At 41.3% G+C, this 20,043-nt stretch overlaps 2 protein-coding genes across 2 annotated transcripts in view; both read right to left on the minus strand.

Moving 5' to 3' along the window:
* Nucleotides 1-1,738, minus strand: part of kcnb2a (potassium voltage-gated channel subfamily B member 2a) — a 42,411-nt gene extending 40,673 nt beyond the window's left edge. The window contains exon 1 of the mRNA XM_088350094.1: nt 1,504-1,738. The gene's annotated coding sequence lies outside the window, so the exon portion shown is untranslated. The remainder of the gene's footprint in view (nt 1-1,503) is intronic.
* Nucleotides 1,739-6,088: 4,350 nt separating this feature from the next.
* Nucleotides 6,089-19,120, minus strand: dnajb6a (DnaJ heat shock protein family (Hsp40) member B6a). The gene is made up of 8 exons (XM_088350132.1): nt 18,948-19,120; nt 15,419-15,522; nt 14,096-14,205; nt 13,924-13,986; nt 11,539-11,649; nt 10,032-10,181; nt 9,746-9,950; nt 6,089-7,133 (listed from the first exon to the last, which is right to left on the minus strand). Exons 2-8 carry the CDS (start codon nt 15,481-15,483, stop codon nt 7,028-7,030), a joined length of 810 nt encoding a protein of 269 aa, XP_088206258.1. The 5' UTR covers nt 15,484-15,522; nt 18,948-19,120; the 3' UTR covers nt 6,089-7,027.
* Between the last annotated feature and the right edge of the window lie 923 nt (nt 19,121-20,043).

The raw sequence follows: 20,043 nt of genomic DNA on the forward strand, positions 1-20,043 counted from the left end.
TATCAATCACTCTCCCTCTGTATCTATCTATCTATATCTATCTCTATCTCTCTATGGTATCTATCAATCACTCTCCCTCTGTATCTATCTATCTATCTATGATATCTATCTATCTATTGTATCTATCAATCACACTCCCTCTGTATCTATCTATCTATCTATCTAATATATATTAAGAGAAAACTGCATGAGATGTGTCCCATTTGATCCATCACAATAATATATTACATTTACAATAACTACGCATGCGTATTTAACAGTGGTAGACAGCAGCCGATATGAATTTAATGAATAAACCGATATACAATTTTTTTCATTTTATTGAAACGCATTTCCCCAAGTAAAATGCTTATTCTGTTATTAATATTTGGCACTTTTAAAGGAGATTGTATAGAATGCCAATTAGTTACTTTGACTATTAAACCTCACTTTTACTCATTATTTTGACTGTTATGCGCTGTTTACATCATTGTCACTATCGGCCTATCATGTTGCTGTTCTTGGAAATTGCACACTCTTTAAGTTGAATATTGTTTTTGTATGATATTATATAAAAAGAAAGGGTTCAGGGGAGAACCTTTAGAAAGTGTTAGGAATTTTCTTATCTTGAGCCAAGTCATGTTTTATTTGAAGCTCTTAATCAAAAGGAGTCTCGAAGGGCTGCACAGACCACAAATGATTGCAAACCACAGACTATTATGAAACCATCCCCTGATCTAAAACCGACATGAGGGAAAGGAAAAACCTCAAGATGAGTCAAGTCATGTTTATTTGTGACACCCTTAATCACAAGGAGTCTGGAAGGGCTGCACAGACCACAAATTATTGCAAACCACAGACTATTATGACACCATCCCCTGATCTAAAACCTACATGAGGGCAAGGAAAAACTCAAAAACCTCAACATGAGGAAAATGAAGAAACCTTGAGAAGGGAGGTAATCCCCTTCCAGGATGACTGGGCTGCAATCAATGTTGCGATAGCAAATAATACACAGATACTGTCAACAGGAAATACAGGTCCTTCATAAACTATAGAATAGAAGTGTGTTTTAAGCCTGGATTTAGACACTTCTACTGAGGTTGCAGATCCAACCTTTTCTATTAAGGACGATTTTGTAACAGTCCTCTCTTTCCCTCCTTGCAAGTTCTAAATTCATTCTCTCCTTAGTTTAAGTGTTTAACAATAAACGTATAAACGAGCGAGAAGAAACCCCTTGAGAACCCGGTATTAAAGTCTAAAGTGAGCGCATTCATTTCTAATTTGTCTTCAGGAGATTAGGCAGACTGCGGCTTATCCCGAGATTATGTACCTGAGTACCGCACTTTTAAAAAGCACGCAGACCAAAACCATCTCATATCATTCCGAAACATTCATTTTCTGTAATTCTCCATTTACAAAAAGTTACAAATCTTACCCACCCTAAACATGAAATAAAAACGAAAGGAACCAATTAAAAAAAGGCAGTTTATCGCACATCAATGGAAGTCATTGAGCTTTTACCTTTATGGATTTCGCTGAATAACTCTTGAAGTCCGACTCTGCATCTTCCAGGAGGTCCCACCATAGTCACCGCTGTCTTCTCTCAGATGTTTAACAGCACGTTGACCGATAAAACCAGGGAAACCTACCGCAAGAGATCCACATTTTGGCCAAAAGGTTAAGGCGAGTTTGACAAGTTATATGGCATTGAGAGAGAGAGTGTTACATGAGGAAACCTCCAAAGCAATTCAGACGGAAAAAGGGAAGCCCCATGTAAGAAGGAATAAACGGATCACGGTGAGAGAGAGAGAGAGAGAGATAAAGAGAGAGAAAGAGAGAGAGAGAGAGAGAGAGACCTTACTTATCTTCAGCACCAAGGACAGCCCTCCATTGCTACTTTGGAAGTCCGCCTAAACACAATCCTTCAGATCACACTGCACTTCCTTTTTCACTTATACTTTATTCATCCTGTAGGGCAGGGGTGTCAAACTCATTTCAACTCAGGGGCCACACGATGAGACAAACATTCTGTTGGGGGCCAGACTAGTAGATTCAAGAGAAAAGAAAAAAGAGGGATAAAGAAAAAGAGAGAGCGTGATAAACAAAAGATAAAAAGTCATGAGAGAGAGAGAGAGAGAGAAAGAAAGAGAGCGTGAGAAAACAAAAGATAAAAAGTCATGAGAGAGAGAGAGAGAGAAAATGGGTGAAAAGGGGTGGAAGAGAGAGAGAGAGAGTGGGAGAAAAGGGGTGGAAGAGAGAGAGAGAGAGAGAGATTAGAGAGTGGGAGAAAAGGGGTGGAAGAGAGAGAGAGTGGGAGAAAAGGGGTGGAAGAAAGAGGGACAGAGAGAGAGAGAGTGGGAGAAAAAAGGGGTGGAAGAGAGAGAGAGAGGGAGAAAAGGGGTGGAAGAGAGAGAGAGAGAGAGAGAGAGAGAGAGAGAGAGGGAGAAAAGGGGTGGAAGAGAGAAAGGCAGAGAGAGAGAGAAATACAAGTACAGTGTCTTTGTTCAAGGCACCTGGCTTTGGCAACATCAAGTTGACCTATTCCAACCTGCAGCTTGTTTTCCTCTTGCGCTTCTCTGAGCGTTGTCTCGCGGGCCGGATTCAATCCCTTAGCGGGCCTGATCTGGCCCGCGGGCCGCCTCTTTGACACCTGTGCTGTAGGGAAATTCACACTTCCAGCAGTATCCTTGTGTTGAAAAATAAAATAAAGATTTAGAATACAAAAATACCCAATATAACGTGTTGATACAGAGCAGGGGTGTCAAACTCATTTTACCTTGGGGGCCACGCGATAGGACGAACATTCTGTCGGGGGCCGGACGAGTAGATTAAAGAGAAAGAAAAAGAGGGATAAAGAAATAAGAGAAAGAGGGAGGGAAAAGGAGAGAGGGCGGGACAAAGACAGATAAAAAGAGAAGTGGTGAGAGAGGGGGAAATAAAGGGAGAGGAAGAAAGAAATCCAAAGAGAATTCGAAAGACAGAAGGAGAGAAAAGAGAAAAGAAAGCGCAAAGGGTAGGAGGAGAGAAAGAGAAAAGAGAGAAAAGGAAAAAAGATAGTTATGGCAAAAGAATACACAGAGAGAGAAAGAGACAAAGAGCAACAAAGGAAGAGAAAAAGAGAGACAGAGAGTGAAAGAGAGTGGGAGAAAAGGGGTGGAAAAGAAAGAGAGAGAGAGAAATAAATACAAGTACAGTGGAACCTCGGTTTTCGAGCGCCTATCAGTTCGAACAAATCGGAGTCCGACCAAAGATTTCGAGAAATTCTTACTTCGTTGTTCGGTCAAAAAATCGGAGTTCGAACGCCGGTAATGCGTGGTTGCGTACGCTAGGGTGCGATGCTGAGCGGCGTACGGGCGTTTTAGCCCCTTATTACGCCTCCGAAGAAAGTCAGTGCAAGCAGCAAAGTTGCTACGGGTGAGAAAAGAAAAGTAGTGCGTACAACTATTTCATTTAAGAAAGAAATAATAGCCAAATATGAAGGGGGTGTGCGAGCGCCTTCTGCTGACCACTACAAAGGTAAGAAATCCCATTCATAAGATTACGATAACACGAACGTAAGATTAGCCTGGGTTAGCTTTATGTTTACATTAAACATTCAGGGTGTTGGAACGGAGCCCAACATTGAGGGTGTTGGAACGGAGCCCCCTTTCCAATGAACCGCTCACCACTTGATGTGGAGACCCGGGTGCTAAATGACTTGTAAACGACCTGATTTTTTGATTTTTACACGTTTATGTTAGCGTAATCTTTCGTACGGAAGATTACGATAACGCGAATTTACGATTAGCCTGGGTTAGCTTCATGTTTACGTTAAATATTCAAGGTAAACATTCAGGGTGTTGAAACGGATTAAAACGATTTACATTATTTTTAATGGGTAAAATGATTTCGGTGACCGAACAAATCGGTTTTCGAACAGGGTTCTGGAACGGATTATGGTCGAGAACCGAGGTTCCACTGTACAGTGTCATTGTGAGAGGCACCTGGCTTTGGCAACATCAAGTGAACATATTTCAACCTGCAGCTTGTTTTTCTCTTGCGCTTCTCTGATTCAATCCCTTAGCGGGCCTGATCCGGCCCGCGGGCCTCCTGTTTGACACCTGTGATATAGAGTATTTAAATAGTGCTATGGAAAATACACACTGTAATACAAATGGGGTAATATGCAAATGTGGAGGTGGGGTTTATGTGGGCTACTCCTCCGGGTGGAGTTTAAGAGCCTCATGGCATGAGGAAGAAATGATCTCTTCACTCTGTACTGAAAAATAAACATTTCGTAAAATAATATGCTCTATAAACATAAATAAAGTGAAGTTTAACTTATTTTTGGAAGATGAGCTTCAAGTGTTAGGCAACTTCCTCCTCCGTGGTAAAAAGTGGCCGAAAAAAAGCGATCGGACCCTTTTCTCAACCGCATCAAGCTTTCTTATTCCACTTTCATTTCAAAAAACGGTTCGCCTCTTTACACTTGACACCAACCATATTGAATGGATGCACCAGATATTAAACAATTAAAAGTTCCTAGCGCGCTAGAGATACAGTGCAGTGTCTGTGACAGCAGTTTAAATCCAAGCTTAAAACACACTTCTATTCTATACCATATGAATAACCTATATTGCCTGTTGACAATATCTGTGTGTGATTTGTCATTGCAACATCCATTGCAGCCTGGTCATCCTGGTAGGGGGATTATCTCATCAGGTGCGGTCCCTTCTCAAGGTTTCATCTTCATGTTGAGGTTTTTGAGTTTTTCCTTGCCCTCATGTCGGTTTTAGATCAGGGGATGGTCTCATAATATTCTATAGTTTGCAGTAGTGCAGCCCTTTGAGACTTCTTGTGATGTAGGCAGAGTTCCCTCTAAGCTGTGCGCATGCGCAATGGCGCACTGCTCGCACATTCTCAGCGCACAAGAAAATCTAGCCAGCGCACAAAAATCAGGGCTCAAAATTACTAATTAAGAAGCGAATTAAGTCAAAGTTACAGTGCATGAAGGTAAAAGGGGTTCCCCTGACGTTGTATCCTAAATGCCATATTTTGAAGTCGAGTCGAAGGAGAACGAAGTTGAATAAAGTTAGTAGAGTTTGTTGAGAACCGGCTTCTTTGGCTCGGCTCACTAAAAGGAACCGGCTCTTTCGGGTCCTAAACGGCTCTTCCGGTTGTTTTTGCTTCTTTCATCCCAACATGACCAAATATTATGTAAAATTGTGCACAAAATGACTTAAAGGAAGGGGGGGGAAATAGAAAAAAAAAAAAAGAAAATACCAAAATGAAAAAGTTGTGAAAAGCTGAGAAAAAAAGAAGGAAAATTTAGAAAAAAGCCAGAAAAAAAAGAAGAGAAAGAAATGTAGGTAAAAAGTAAATAGAGAACAAAAAGAAAAAAGTAACAGCTCGGAAAAAATAAAGACAATGCGATTTTTTTTAAAGGAATTGAAAAAAAAAGGAGAAAAAAAACATGGAAAAAAGATGAAAGTTTGTGTTGCATTCAAACAATTTCCAATGATATCAAGTGAATCGTGTTGCCAACATTGTACCAAAAAAATGTGATGAAATACAGTTGTGTATCGTGCAACCGACTAAATAAGCCCCCAAAAATGTTAATATTACGCGACAAAATATATCAGGAAATAAAAAGAAATGGAAATCTTGTGAAAGAATTGTTGTAAAAACAAACGTTTGTAGGCCGTACAACCTTTGCAATAATAAATGAGTCAATTCATTCAAAAGTGAAAAATCATTTCGCATTGCCGGAAACTCAGCAAAATGTAACGATGTCAAGTTTTGGACATGTTTGATCATGACTTGGTTGCCACATTTGGGATTGCCGTTGCTCACTGTTGTTTCAAGCGTTGCTCACCGACTTTGTGTGAACGCTCAGACCCGTAAGGAAAATTACAGGGAACATTGCCTGTAAGGCGTCAGAATGGATGATGGTGCCTTTTAAAGTTCACTCCTCCACCCACTCTTGCCCGTCCTCTATTAACTTGAGCAATACTAATATTCATAGTGACATTCCCCCTTTCACCGCTAGATGGCAGCATGTCCCAACAAATACAAGGCACATAATCCACTCTCCTGATTTGGAGAAACCACCAAACGTCAGACCCGCAAAACAGAATGAAATCTTTATTGGTTTTACAAAGTACACTCAATTTCTGAATTCATATACATTATAATTTATAGAATGACTCAAGTTATCTGTGCATCATATGCAGTTTTAACATTAAGACTTACCATCAACAAGTAGTATACATGCATTTTTTCAAAGAACCAAAACATACAAAATACATCATACCTGCACTGGAATGGATTTTAAAAATTCAAAATAAAAACATGTTAGACAAAGAAAAAAGGGGAATGATTTAGAGGCGAACATACTTTAAACACTATTTTAATATTTATAAGAAAAGCAGAGTCAGACTTTTATTTTGGAATGCCGAGAGCTGTCGGACGCACATACGAGGAGTGTACACATAAACAGGGTTGGGTAGGGTTACTTTAACTGGATTACTTTCGATGACTTTTGGATTACTCCGATACCGAATATGCTAATAAAAGACAAAAGAACCTAAATATGAATAAAATGACTACATTTTGCGCAGGCTTGCTGTTTGGATTTCTTTAGTTTCCGTCGCATTTTATGTTCAATTCGCCGGAGATCAAAGCCAGGAGAGAACACTTACCACGTGTTGTGAGTCATCATTTTATCCATATTGAGTTTCTTTTGTCTTTTATTATCATATTTGGTATTGGAGTCATCCAAAAGTCATTGAAAGTAATCCAGTTAAAGTAACCCTACCCTACCCTGCACATAAAATACTGAAGGGGGTCGGAGTAACATGGTGGTCCCGCACGACGAAGCGCAAATAGCAACCTTGGCCAAAAGTGGAGGGCAGGTTCAATTCTCGAGTCTCCCCGACAGAATGCATAGTCGTCCTCTGCGAACAAGGTCTTAAAGGAACGGAACTCAACTCGAATCTGTACACGAAAACAAGATCGCACGCTATTATTACAATTCCTAGTTTGTGCTGAGGTCACTTTCGCTTCGTCACTTGTGTTCCAGTCGTAAGAGCTGCTCTTTGCCGTTGATGGTGAGGGACCTGAGATGGCCGTCCTCCTCCACCTCCACTCGCTCTTGCCCGTTCTCTACGATCCTGGAAAAGGACGGATCAACGGGTGAACAATCGGCACTGTCCTCGGTATCGCTGTTACGGCTGCACGGTTTTGGAAATAAACCTAATGTTTGCCTTGCTTCTTCTATTACAAGCCAAATGAACTCCTCTTTCCACGATGCTTTTAATGTACGTTTACGTTTTGGAGCGTCATCAATTTTGTTAGCTTCTTTTGAATCTTTCTTTTGGGGCTGAGGTTTTGGCTTGATTCCTGGTCAGGATATGTCAAGAGTGTGCAGTTTCCTCATGCGTGAGAAGATAAGCAGGCCATTGTGGTTGAGCCTTTAAGCATATTCATTCCTCAACAGCAAGCAAACTAGAACACGGCTCCATTCAATAAAACATGGCGATCGACAGTTAGCAAAACAAAAAATGCTGCGTATGTAATGACGTCACACATTGGAAAACGTCTTACCGCAATACCTCGAGTAACAGCGCTTTTAAATTGACAAATCTTAACAATTCCTAACCCATTTTCCATTTTTCTTGTGTTCTCTGTGTGTCTTCTTTGGAAAATGATATGCGACCTTATAAGGCTCGGGAAAGTCCGGAAGCAACAAAGTTATTCAATGCAGGCTTCTGATTGGCTGCAGAGTAAGCAAATTGCCGGATGAACCAAAATTTCCAAACCGAACGAAGATTTTGAAATTGGAATAACGCAAACGTTTGATTTGGAAAAGGTTTTTGGCCACCCGGGCGGAGAGGTTTTGTAAGTTGTACGCCCGATGTAAAAGATGCAGACATTATTTCAGACACTGCTAAAAGCGATTCGTCAGACCAGTATTGTAATTTCGATGGGATTTTCAAAGAATAGTGCATTATTTGTGCTAGTTTTGTTTTTTTTGCCAATACCTAACCCTCCTGTTGTCCTCAGGTCAAAATGACCTGCCACTGTGTTATTCAAAATCCAGAAAAATTCCCTGGAAGGATATTTCACTTGCCCTGCGACTGGCTGGGAACCGGTTGAGGGTGTCCCCTGCCCACTGCTCCATACCAGTACATTTCATGTCTTGTGGTTTCGATAAAACACAGAGACAGACGGGGGGTGACGCAGAGTGAGTGAGTGTGGACGGTGAGCCGAGAACAGCCAGTTGCTTGTCCTCCAGTTACTCTCCCCCCAGCAGCTGGTTAAAAACTTAACAAGTCTTTGCCTGACGTTTTTTCTACCGTTAGCCAATTTATAGCTCTCACACACATCAGTGGTCTGTTTCTGGGACCCCAAAAAAGTGCTCGTTACATTTAGTCTGTTTTAGAATTTTGGCATCCCTTTTTCCTTCCCCATTTTTCAGCTGCATCATTTTTCAGTTTTTCAGTTGTTTGCCTCACTTTGTTTTAGTATTCGTGTGACCATTCAAGATGGCAATCACAAAGGGAATATATTTACGCGCCGAAAAAAAAGAGGGCTGCGTGGTGTAAAATGTGAGCCCTATTTTTCTAGACAACAGCGCCGGCGAATCCATACCGTGGCAAAGAGTGCCATATTGCAACACAGATGTGTCTTTTTGTGTTGTTATCATTGGTGGTACCCGTGGTAATGGACCAAATTGCATTCGCTTGTTATCATTTTTAGAGGATTAAAGACTTGGGCGAGCTGACATTGACACGATTGATACAGGAGAAGTGTAGCGTTTTTGATAGATAACTTCCATTGCTGTTCTATTCTGATGTACTGTAGTTTCAGGACTGCAAGTCACAGTTTCTTTTATAGTTTGGCAGAGGATGCAGTTAATACTCCGGTGAGACTTATCTGTGAAATTATTAACACATTATTATCTCATTAAGTTTCATATTTTTATGACTGGTACAGTTAGTAAGCGTGTTTTTGATGCTATTTATCTGAATAACTATCATGCTACGTTGTTACTGATGTATATGAGCGTGTCTATGTACTGTTAGTGTACCGTACACTTATTCAGCTTATTGTTCTGTTTTATTTATCTTTTAAATTGCCTTCTAAAATAAGATTTATATTTTGATGTATAATTTTAGCAAATACATTCCACCCCCATTATGCGACTTCAACATGTTTTTCACTGCTTAATTATGCATTTTTGGGCTGGTGCAACTTATACTCCAGATATATATACCTATATACTTATAGTCCAGAAAATACGCTATATATTGAGGACTTGAATTGTGGCTAAAAAAAAAAAAAAAGGAAATATCGTCTAGATATTGATTGAAGCACGGTCGGTTGCTGGCCTGGAGAGGGATGGGCGCCACTAGGCTGTACTCGCCCAAGACACACCACAGAACATGGTACCTCTACAACCCAAGTGGTTAGGGGACGTAAACATCCAAATATATGAAAAGTGTTGGCACAAACATGGACTAAATCCTCTTGAAGGGCATTGCTAAAATTTCCAGACATCAACGCGGTGTTTTGGATTTAAAACGCATGCGTTGTGGAAAAGAGCAGCTCGCCTTATTCCTTTGTGCTGCTTTTGGAGAGAACGTCGTTGGACGTCGCCCCAAAATATACGCAGAGAGGAGATATGACAAAAAGGGAACGCGCTTTATTGCATTCGGGACACGTTCAATGTTCCAGACGTTCTACATTGGCTATCATAGAAATCATTTGATTAACCGTTTACCTTTTAGTCGTTATCTTTCTGCCATTGATGATTTTGGTGGAAGTGGAGACGGAGCGGAAGTTCCCCATGCCCCCTCCGCCGCCTCCTCCAAATGAGCTGCTAGAAAAAGAGGAGAAGCCCCCGCCCCCATGACTGCCCATCGTCGTCATGTGACCCATATGACCCATGTGGCCCATGGAGCTCATGGAGCCGAATGGACCAAAACCTGTGCAGGAAAGTAAGAGAATTAAAAACGGTAAATACAAACAAAGAAAATTCTCTTAAGCTTTTGTTGTCGCTTACTTACCAGGATCAAAACCTGAGAAGCCAGCACCGAAGGGAGGAAATCCTACAAAGCCGCCTAAAAACGAGCCCCCGGTTCGGTTCCGGCTCGACCTACTATGGTGGTGGCGTCGGCCGCTGCCGAAAAAAGGATCCTCGCCAAAAGGATCTGCGCCTTTAAGAACAGGAGGGGACACAGGGTTTGTAAACAGGCCAAAATCAAGAACTTTTGAAAGACTTTCAAGCCATATTTTTAAATTTCTCCAGTACCGTTACGAGAAAAAATCATGTTTTTTGCTGAGCCACGAATAGAACTGCGATTTCTATATTCAGATTCAGATTCAGATTCAGATCTACTTTATTGTCATTCTAGTACACGTGTATACAGAACGAAATGTCGATGGATCTGACTCCCACAGTTTCCCTCAGTGTCCTTCAGTGTACAGATATAAATAAAGCTGTATTGTGTTATTTACCATAGTGCCGATAGTGCAAGAAGAGACGCTAACCAGATGTGCAAGATGGGCAGTCAGGTTAACAAGTCAGGTACACAGTACCATTATATTGTAAACAATAACACTGTAAGTAATAACACTGTAAGTAACAATAGTGCAGAGATCAAATGTGCAAGGAGTGGCAAGCTATAAAAAAAAACTGCCACTAGTGCAAAAGTCAAATTAGCAGCCGTTTAGATTTAAGTTAACTATATGTTAGATTGACCATTTAACAGTCTAATGGCCAGGGGGACTAGACTATTGCGGAGCCTGGTGGTCCTGCACCGCACACTGCAGTACCTCTTCCCAGAGGCTAGCAGAGTGAATAGTATATGCCCACTAGGAAACGCTAGCTTAGTTTTTTACCTGGTCCATAATAAATGTTTATATTTGATACGTAACCCTTGCACTGATACAGATCTCATAATGCTCTGTTCATGTGTAGCAAGTACCCGTCGATGGCGCTTCACAGGACAATACAAACTAATGCCAGCTGCTGCTAACCACGAGAGAAGAGGAAATGCACTGGCAAAGCGCAGCCACCCGACAGACGGAGACATAAATGCCTGCGGGAAGCGGAGAGGAGGCGGACTCGCTATCTAAGTGAACACGAGGTGGTGTAACCCTGGGCACAAAGATTTTCATCTGCTGCAAGGACGTCGAACTTTTGGCCTAGCGTGTGACATCATCCACTCCGCTGTTGCTAAACTACAACACAGCACCCCGAGGCCATCCTGTTAATCTGTTAATAAACAACAAAAGTCTGCTAGAAGTGTGAATTTCCCTATGGGGAAAAATAAAGTATCTATCTATCCATCTATCTATCTATTAAGCAGACTTGTTGAGAAACATGCCAACAAATTAAAGCATATACAAGCGCTTCACCCAAATTTCAAGCTCTTATCAATCTTTGAAAACACAACAATAAAATTCCAGCAATTTCAAGGATATCACGCACCCGTATGAACCCTTGAGATATTTTCGGCAAAGGCATTCACAATCAAGTATCAAAGGTGAAACTCGGAAGAACAGACTCACCAAAAAGGTCAGCGAACGGGTCCCGGCCTCCAAAAAACTCCCTGAAGACGTCTTCGGGGTTGCGGAATGAGAAGGGTTCGTGGAAATGATCTCCGTTGTGAAAGTGGCTCCCTGGAAAAAAAATTCAAGTCACTTTAAGCAGCTGATGGGTTCCTGAGCTTTAAACGATGCATTATGGTCTCTTGATCATGGATAGCGTCGACCCTCGTTTATCATGGGGCTTGATGACAGCCAATATCCGTAGAATAAAACCCGGTGTTTTCCATTCCATAGGAAAATTTCTGACGGCCCGCCAGGGTTTTATTGGTCCCGCCAGAGTTTCATAAAATTGTATCAAAAATATATAAATAAATATAAAGATGCTCTTGTCGGGTCCAAAAATAAAATATAGACCGAAGACAACAGCTAAAGGCAGGAAATAAAGTTTAAAGGGACTACTGCAGGCAGCACGGCGGCGCAGTGGTTAGCGCATGTGCGGCACAGTTCACGTCTTGGGAACCTCCTGTGTGGGTTTAAATCCAGCTCCAGACTTCCTGTGCGGAGTTTGTATGTTCTCCCCGTGCTTGCGTGGGTTTTCCTCCGGGCACTCCGGTTTCCTCCCACGTTCCAAAAACATGCATTTCAGGTGAATTGGACGGTCCAAATTGTCCCTAGGTGTGAATGAGCGACAGATTGTCTGTCCCTGTGTGCCCTGCGATTGGCTGGCAACCAGTTCAGGGTGTCCCCTGCCCACTGCCCGATGATTGCTGGGATGGGCTCCAGCACCCTACTGAGGATAAGCGGTGTAGCTGATGAGATGAGATGCAGGGATCAGAATGGAGATTTTCATTTTCAACTGAAATAGCCAGGGTCCAGGAATAAAGCAGGGCGGAGCGCATCATCTTCCGAGTAGAGGACATTACTTTAGTGCTTCTTTCCGCCACTACCGGTGCGTGTGGCGCTGTCAGAGGTCAGCCAGCATCCACCCCGAAGAAGAAATCCTGTTTCTACTTCCTAGTTCGCGTGTAAATATACTATACCGAATCTCCAGCGAGCTAGGAACATTTTACTGTTTAACATCTCGTGCATGCATTCAATATGGTTGGTGTAAAGTGTAAAAAAGAGGCAAGCCGTTTCTTTTGAAATGAAAGTGGAATAAGAAAGCTTGATGCGGTTGAGAAAATGGCCGGATCACTTTTTTACGGCCACGTTTTACCATGGAGGAGGAAGTCGCCTAACACTTGAAGCTCATCTTCCAAAAATACGTTAAACTTCACTTTATTTATGTTTATTGAGCATATTATTTTACGAAATGTTTATTTTTCAGTACAAAACAATACAGGTTACTTATATAAACCTTAAACATACGTTCCATGCAAAATATAGCACTGAAGCAACTTACGAACAAATTCACAAACGATCGCCCGGATCCTATGTCGTCCGCAAGTAGGGCAGCGTCTGTACACCATTATATTCGGACTATAAGCCGCGACCTTTTCCCCAAGCTTTCAACCCGCGGCTTATGCAACAATGCGGCCAATTCATGCATTTTGTCTACCGGCCGCCAGGGGGCGCCCAACCAGTAAGAATGAGACAAGTGGAATATGTGTGTCGAGGAAGACACAAGTCTAATGCAACTTCCTGCTTTGTGCATTATGGAAAAGGTGTCAATTGAAAGGGGATCGCCAAGTACCATATTGATAATAATTTTAACAGTCTGTTTATTTGTGAATGGAAAGAATGTGGCGAAACGAAAGGATTACAAGGAGCAGGAATGCTTTCGGCAAATTCCTAATTATCTGTCGTGTGTTTTGGAATAAATATTTTACGCGGTGGGATCCTAAGGATTGGGCAGCACGGCGGGTCAGTGGTTAGCGCGTCTGCGGCACAGTTCTGAGGTCATGAGATCGAACCTTCCAGTGTGGAGTTTGCATGATCTCCCCGTGCACTCCGGTTTCCTCCCACATTCCAAAAACATGTATGTCAAGTTAATTGGCCGGTTCAAATTGGGAATGAGCAAGTGAGTTGTCTGTCCCTGTGTGCCCTGCAATTGGCTGGCAACTGGGATGGGCTCCAACATCCCCGCGACCCTACTGATGATAAGCGGTGCAGAAAATGGGTGGGTGGATGGATTCTATGGATTGTCCTTTAAGTAACAAAGTCATTTTTTGCGGACATTCAAAGAAGTTCAAGACGGCTAGGGGACGTAATCGTGAGTTATGTCGGCTTTAGAGTTTTCGGGTATCTCGTTTCCGACTGTTATATGGCATGACGTATTTCAGCGACTAATGACATCGTAAAAACACGTATTTGCTTCTCAACAGTCCGAACTCCCGCCGGCGGAACGTTAAAAGGTTCAATTCCACAGTATTAGCCTTTCTTTTTGTAAAAATATGATCTCGTTACCTCGCCCTCGTGCTCCCGTCAGCCCCTCTTTGCCATATAGATCATACGTGCTCCTCTTGTTTGCTGACAGACAAAAATAAAAATAAGCAACTTGAAAACAAATCTCTCAAATTCAAAGCGTTAATAAGGCAAAAAACGACAACATGGGAAAGTTGAAGGTAACATTACAGACCATCAGACAAGACTTCGTACGCCTCGGACAGCTCTTTGAATTTCTTCTCAGCCTCTTCTTTGTTTTCAGGGTTTTTATCAGGGTGCCACTTCAGGGCCAGTTTTCTGTACCTGAAAAAGATTACCGGGGTAATAAGAACAACGAAAAGAATTTACCATTGAAAGGAAAAAAAAAACAAAATAACTTTATTTTCTTTTTTCTAAATCGCTGTTTTTGTTCCATTCCCTATTTATGTGGATCAGGGGTCAGCAACCTGTGGCACGCGAGGGGTTAACCAGTGGCACGCGATTGCACGGGAAAATAATAATTTTTTTTTTTTAAGCGCATTTACCTGAAATTTAGACATTTTCAGCTGCGTGCCGTGTTGTTTAGAGGCTTTACGGTAGCGCCCCTCTTCCTCTGCTTTGTTTGTGAGCATGTGTCTGCGCGGCGCCGAGGAGAGACCCGTGTTTTTACCAGACATTTTAATCGTATAACTGACCTATTTATTTTCCACTATTGCACTAGTTCGTCCACGATCCATTATCCCCACTCGCGTATTGCTGTGAGCGGGGACCGGTAAAGCGCATTTTTTTCATAGCTGGCGGCTCCTTTACTACAGTTACTATATTTCCGCCTGGCATAAACTGCTTGCGGCCGCGATCCATTATCCCCAACCCTATATTGCTGCAAGCGGAGACCGACAGCACAGTAGGCTTGATGTTTTGGCCAACCGAAAATTAAACGCACGGTTGTGGCCGTGATCCATTATCTGCAGTGGACTATTGCTAAAGGCAGGGGCTGGCAGAGCAGAGTTTCTATTTTCGGTTCGGGGCTCTGAAGGGTGCCTTTGTGGCCCACCTAAAATGAAATGCACTGTTTTGGCCACAATCCATTATCCCCAGTTGACAATTGCTGAGAGCAGAAGCGAAGAGAGCAAATTTGTTAAATCTGTTCAATCTGCCTAAAACAAAGGGGAGATCGTGGTAAAAAATGATGGCGGGGTTCTTCGTGGATTTTCACATATTGCAGGGGCTTCTAATCCCCATTAACCACAATAAACGAAGGGATTGGAGTAGTAAAATAGTGCTCAATTGAAAACACAGCTGTTTATATGAATGTAATAGATATGAGAGGACATTTCAGAGTTGTTATTTTAAACCGGTAGGACTGCAATACTTTCAAAGATGGAATAAAGTCCGAATGTGATTATAGCCCAAGCCTAGATACCTTTTGGATTCAACCGCCCTTTATTAACTAGTTTGTTCCCTGCGCCTCTCTGAAAGTCCAACCATGTCCTCAAACCTGGCAACATTTTTTGAACGGTAAACCGTATCAACTGACGATTTCTTGATGTCGTCTGCCGACGCATCTCTCCGCACTCCGAGAACCTGGTAGTAGTCCACCATAGTGAGTGGCTGAAGAGCACGACAACAGGCTTGAGGGACCTAAAACAGACAAGGACATTACAAGATAATGCCAATTTTTATACCGCATCTTAAGTGCTATCATAGGAGAGAGCACGTTAGGATATAGGGACCAAGGGGACAGACTCCTCTTTCATCTATTAAAGCAGGGGGTGTCAAACAGGCGGCCCGCGAGACAACACTGAGGGAAGCGCATGAGAAAAACGAGCTGCGGGTTAAAAAATGTCCACTTGATGTTGCCAAAGGTAGGTGCCTCTCAAAAAGACACTAGTTGCATTTCTTCCTCTCTCACCATCTCTCTTTCACTCACTCTGTCTCTTTTTCTCTTTTTGTTTCTCCGTCTCTTTCTCTCTGTCTTTTTACCTTCTTTTGCTTGCTTTCTTCTCTCTTGCTTTCCCCTTCTCTCTCTCTCTCCTCTCTTTCTCTTTGGATTTATTTATTTTTCTCTCTTTCTTTCCCCCTCTCTCACTATTTCTCCTTTTATCTCTTGTTTCTCACGTTCTCTCCGTCTCTGTATTCAATAGTTTATGAATGAACGAAATTTCACGTTATCTGTGTATTGTTTGTTATTGTAACATCTGTTGCAGCCTGGTCATCCTGGAAGGGGGGATGTCCAGTTGAGGGTGTCCTCATGTGCGGTCCCTTATCAAGGTTTCTTCATTTTCCTCATATTGAGGTTTTTGAGTTTTTCCTTGCCCCCATGTAGGTTTTAGATCAGGGGATGGTGTCATAATAGTCTGTGCTGTGATCAGTGCAGCCCTTTGAGACTTCTTGTCATCAAGGGCGTCACAAATAAAAATGACTTGACTTAACTAGATAAGTGTATTTGTTGTTTTTTGGAAGAAGCATCTCTTGTTGGCATTTAGACTACACTCGATTAGTTAGCTGATGTTGAGGTTTTCCTTGCCCTCATGTAGGTTTTAGATAATAATCTGTAGTTTGCAATAATCTGTGGTCTCTGCAGCCCTTGGAGTACTCTGAAGAGTTCTATAGAAAGCATCCACTGGCTTTCATTCTGGTCACACGACTTTCTGATGGAACAATATTTGTGAAGGGGAAAACCTTCAAACCCTAACACCCTAGGTAGTCTCTGAAAAGGAATTTCGACAAGGGGACTGAATCAATTGAATTGAATTATTTATTTAAAATCTTTCAAAGTATTTATTGTATACTAGCTTCTTTTTCATCACATTAGTAGTAACGGTTACTTAAGCATCAAATGTCCCGCGATTGCTGCTATGCACTAGGGCGACAGTAGCTCAGGAGGTAAAGCGCTCGTCTTGGTATTCCTGTAACGCAGTGTTATATGTCCGAGTGTCCTTGGGCAAGACACTGAATCCCTAATGCCCCCGATAAGCAGGTAGTTGCCTTGCATGGCTGACGCTGCTATCAGTCAGTTAGAGTTTGTAAAAAGGGAAAGTGTGAAGCACATTGTAAAACGCTTTGGAAGGTCTTCATTGACTTGAAAGCACTATATAAATGAAGACCATTTACATTTAAGAGAGGACACTGGTGGCTTATGTAAAAAAAACAAAAGCTACAGAAGCATATCCTGAAATGGACCAATACATTTCTCTTATAGTTGGAAAGTCCCTTTTTTTCAAAATATTGTTTATTTTACATCTTTGAGTGAACGTTATCGTGGTTAAATGGCACAAAATACTAAAAATGAACCACCTGTAAAGAATCTCCATCTTCCATCTTCGCAACATTGCTAAAATTCGTCCCATGCTGTCTCAGTCAGATGCGGAAATTCTAATTCACTCGTTTGTTACTTCCCGTCTCGTTTACTGTAATGCACTACTCTCCGGTCTCCCGAAGTCCAAAATCAAGAGCCTTCAGCTGGTAAAAAAATGCTGCAGTGAGGCTTTTAACCAAGACAAAAAAGTTTGATCACATGACCCTGATTTGAGCTAACCTGCATTGGCTCCCTGTTAGCTTAAGATGTGATTTGAAGGTTCTGTTGGTACGTACAGTGGGACCTTGCTACTTCGCGGTTCCACGATCGCGGGTCCCAAAAATAAATAAATAAATAAATAAAAAAATAAGCATTTTTGAACGGGCGTCGCTAGTTCGCGGATTTTCACTTTTCACGGGTGGTATTGGTCCCCATTAAGCGGGTCTGAAAAATAATAATAATAAAATAGAATAATTTAAAAAAAAAAAAAATATATAGAATTTTTGAAGGGGTGTCGCTACTTCGCGGATTTCCAAGTTTCGCGGGTGGTTTTGGTCCCCACTAACCGCGATAACCGAGGGATTACTGTATTATATAAAATCATGCATGGACCTGCTCCCTCACATCTTTCAGATTTAATTATCCCCTATGTTGCGGGCCGACGCCTTCGCTCTGAAACTGCTGGTCTACGCGTGATCCCAAGAGCCAAGAAGAAATCCGCAGTTTCGAGAGCGTTCTCCATTCGGGCCCCGGTGCTGTGCAATGCTCTTCCCCATGAAATTCGATCTGCAACCTCAGTGGAAATGTTTAAATCTAAGCTTAAAACACACTTCTACTCTATAGCATATGCATAATCTATATTTTATGTTGATATTATGTGTATTATTTGCCCTCATGTAGGTTTTAGATCAGGGGATGGTGTCATAATAGTCTGTAGTTTGCAATAGCCTTTGATCTGTGCAGCCCTTTGAGACTCTTGTAATTAACGTTTTTTGGTTGGAACAATTTTCTTATGTGAGGTTTGAACAACTTTTCTCGACACTTTTAACAGCAATTAAGCATATTCACAATTTCGTTATATCCAACAATTTGACGTTAGTACCATTTTTTTCGACATTTCTAACAGCAATTAAAAACATTCACAATTTCATTATATCATATCCCAACAATATGAGTTTTTATCGAGACTTTTAACAGCAATTAAATACATTCACAATTTCATTATATCATATTCTAACAATATGAGGTTTGAACAATTTTTATCGACACTTTTAACAGCAGTTAACCAATGTGTAAAGGGCATAGATAGGGGATGATGTCATAATAGTCTGTAGTTTGCAATAGTCTTTGATCTGTGCAGCCCTTTGAGACTCTTTGTGATTAAGGTTTGAACAATTTTATTGACACATTTAACAGCAAATAAACAACGACGTTTGAACATTTTTTCTCGACACTTTTAAAAGGCTATACAAATAAACATGACTTGACAATTATTTCTGAATGTATACAAAACCCATATGATACAATTTCGCGTTTATATGAAACCAACGTTCCTTTATATCGAGGAACGGTTGAGTGACGTTTGCTTAACGTTTACTGGCTTACATAAAAGAAACAAAAAAGATGTTGAAATATCTCGAACGTAGTCAACAAGATCAAAGTTGTTTGTCAATGATTGTGATGGCGGCCGGTTAGCTTCAACGCTACCTAGCAACGCTAGCCTCGCATTGACGATTGTAAACATCACATACCTTTCAGGTTCTCTTACCTAAATACGAATTCGGCGTTTGTTGACGTCAGGCGATTTCGATACAAATTCTCGTCCGTTTTTTGTGTTTGTTTTCTGATATTAAACACGTTGATTGTTGCCACGGTGTGCAGTTTCTTGGATTAGTCGCATCGTCGAGCGTCTGTCTCTTCTTCAGCTCGATGTAAATCTGCTGTGCGTCGGTTTTTGTCAACTCACCTCAATATCCTGCCACCTACTGGACACGAATGGTACTGTATGATGTTACACAAGGGAAGAAAAGCGGCTGGACTAGTTTGATTTGTGGTATTTTTAATAGAGGAAACACTTGTCGAAATTAATTTGAACAAAAGCCGGTAATTTAATGAACGATGGGCAAAACAATAGACAACATTTATCATCAATTACAGTAGAATAGAATAGAGTAGAATATAACCAGGGTTGGGTGGGGTTACTTTAACTGGATTACTTTCAATGACTTTCGGATTACTCCAATACCAAATTTGCTAATAAAAGACTAAATAAACTAAATATGAATAACATGATGACTCACAACACGTGGTAAGCTTTCTCTCCTGGCTTTGATCTCCGGCAAAACTAACACAAAATGCGACCAGGGTTGGGTAGGGTTACTTTAACTGGATTACTTTCAATGACTTTTGGATGACTCCAATACCAAATATGCTAATAAAAGACAAAAGAAACTAAATATGAATAAAATGATGACTCACAACAGGTGGTAAGCTTTCTCTCCTGGCTTTGATCTCTTTGATCTCCGGCAAAACTAACATGAAATGCGAAAATAAATCCAAACAGCTTGCCAACATCATTTTTGCCGTTGTATGTATTCCGTTACTCCCCGAGCCTGCACAAGATTTAGTCATTTTATTCATATTTAGCTAGTTTTGTCTTTTATTAGCATATTTTGTATTGGAGTAATCCAAAAGTCATTGAAAGTAATCCAGTTAAAGTAACCCTACCCAACCCTGACAACGAGTAATTGAAATGTTCTTGAGAAAAGACAGGAATCATGATTTTGTGTTCAAATAAATGTCTGTATTCAATAATATTAGTTCTATGAGGCTAATATTGATGTATGTCATGTCATGTTTATTTG

The sequence above is a fragment of the Urocampus carinirostris genome, chromosome 1 (genome assembly GCF_059441175.1).
Source record: "Urocampus carinirostris isolate Australia breed hairy pipefish chromosome 1, RoL_Ucar_1.0, whole genome shotgun sequence".
Lineage (NCBI taxonomy): Eukaryota > Metazoa > Chordata > Actinopteri > Syngnathiformes > Syngnathidae > Urocampus > Urocampus carinirostris.

Coding starts and splice junctions, on each gene's coding strand:
- dnajb6a (XM_088350132.1), bottom strand. CDS start 15,483: ATGGTGGACTACTACCAGGTTCTCGGAGTGCGGAGAGATGCGTCGGCA. Junction 14,206..15,418: donor GCAGACGACATCAAGAAATC/GTCAGTTGATAC, acceptor AATCTTTTTCAG/GTACAGAAAACTGGCCCTGA. Junction 13,987..14,095: donor GTACGAAGTCTTGTCTGATG/GTCTGTAATGTT, acceptor TTTGTCTGTCAG/CAAACAAGAGGAGCACGTAT.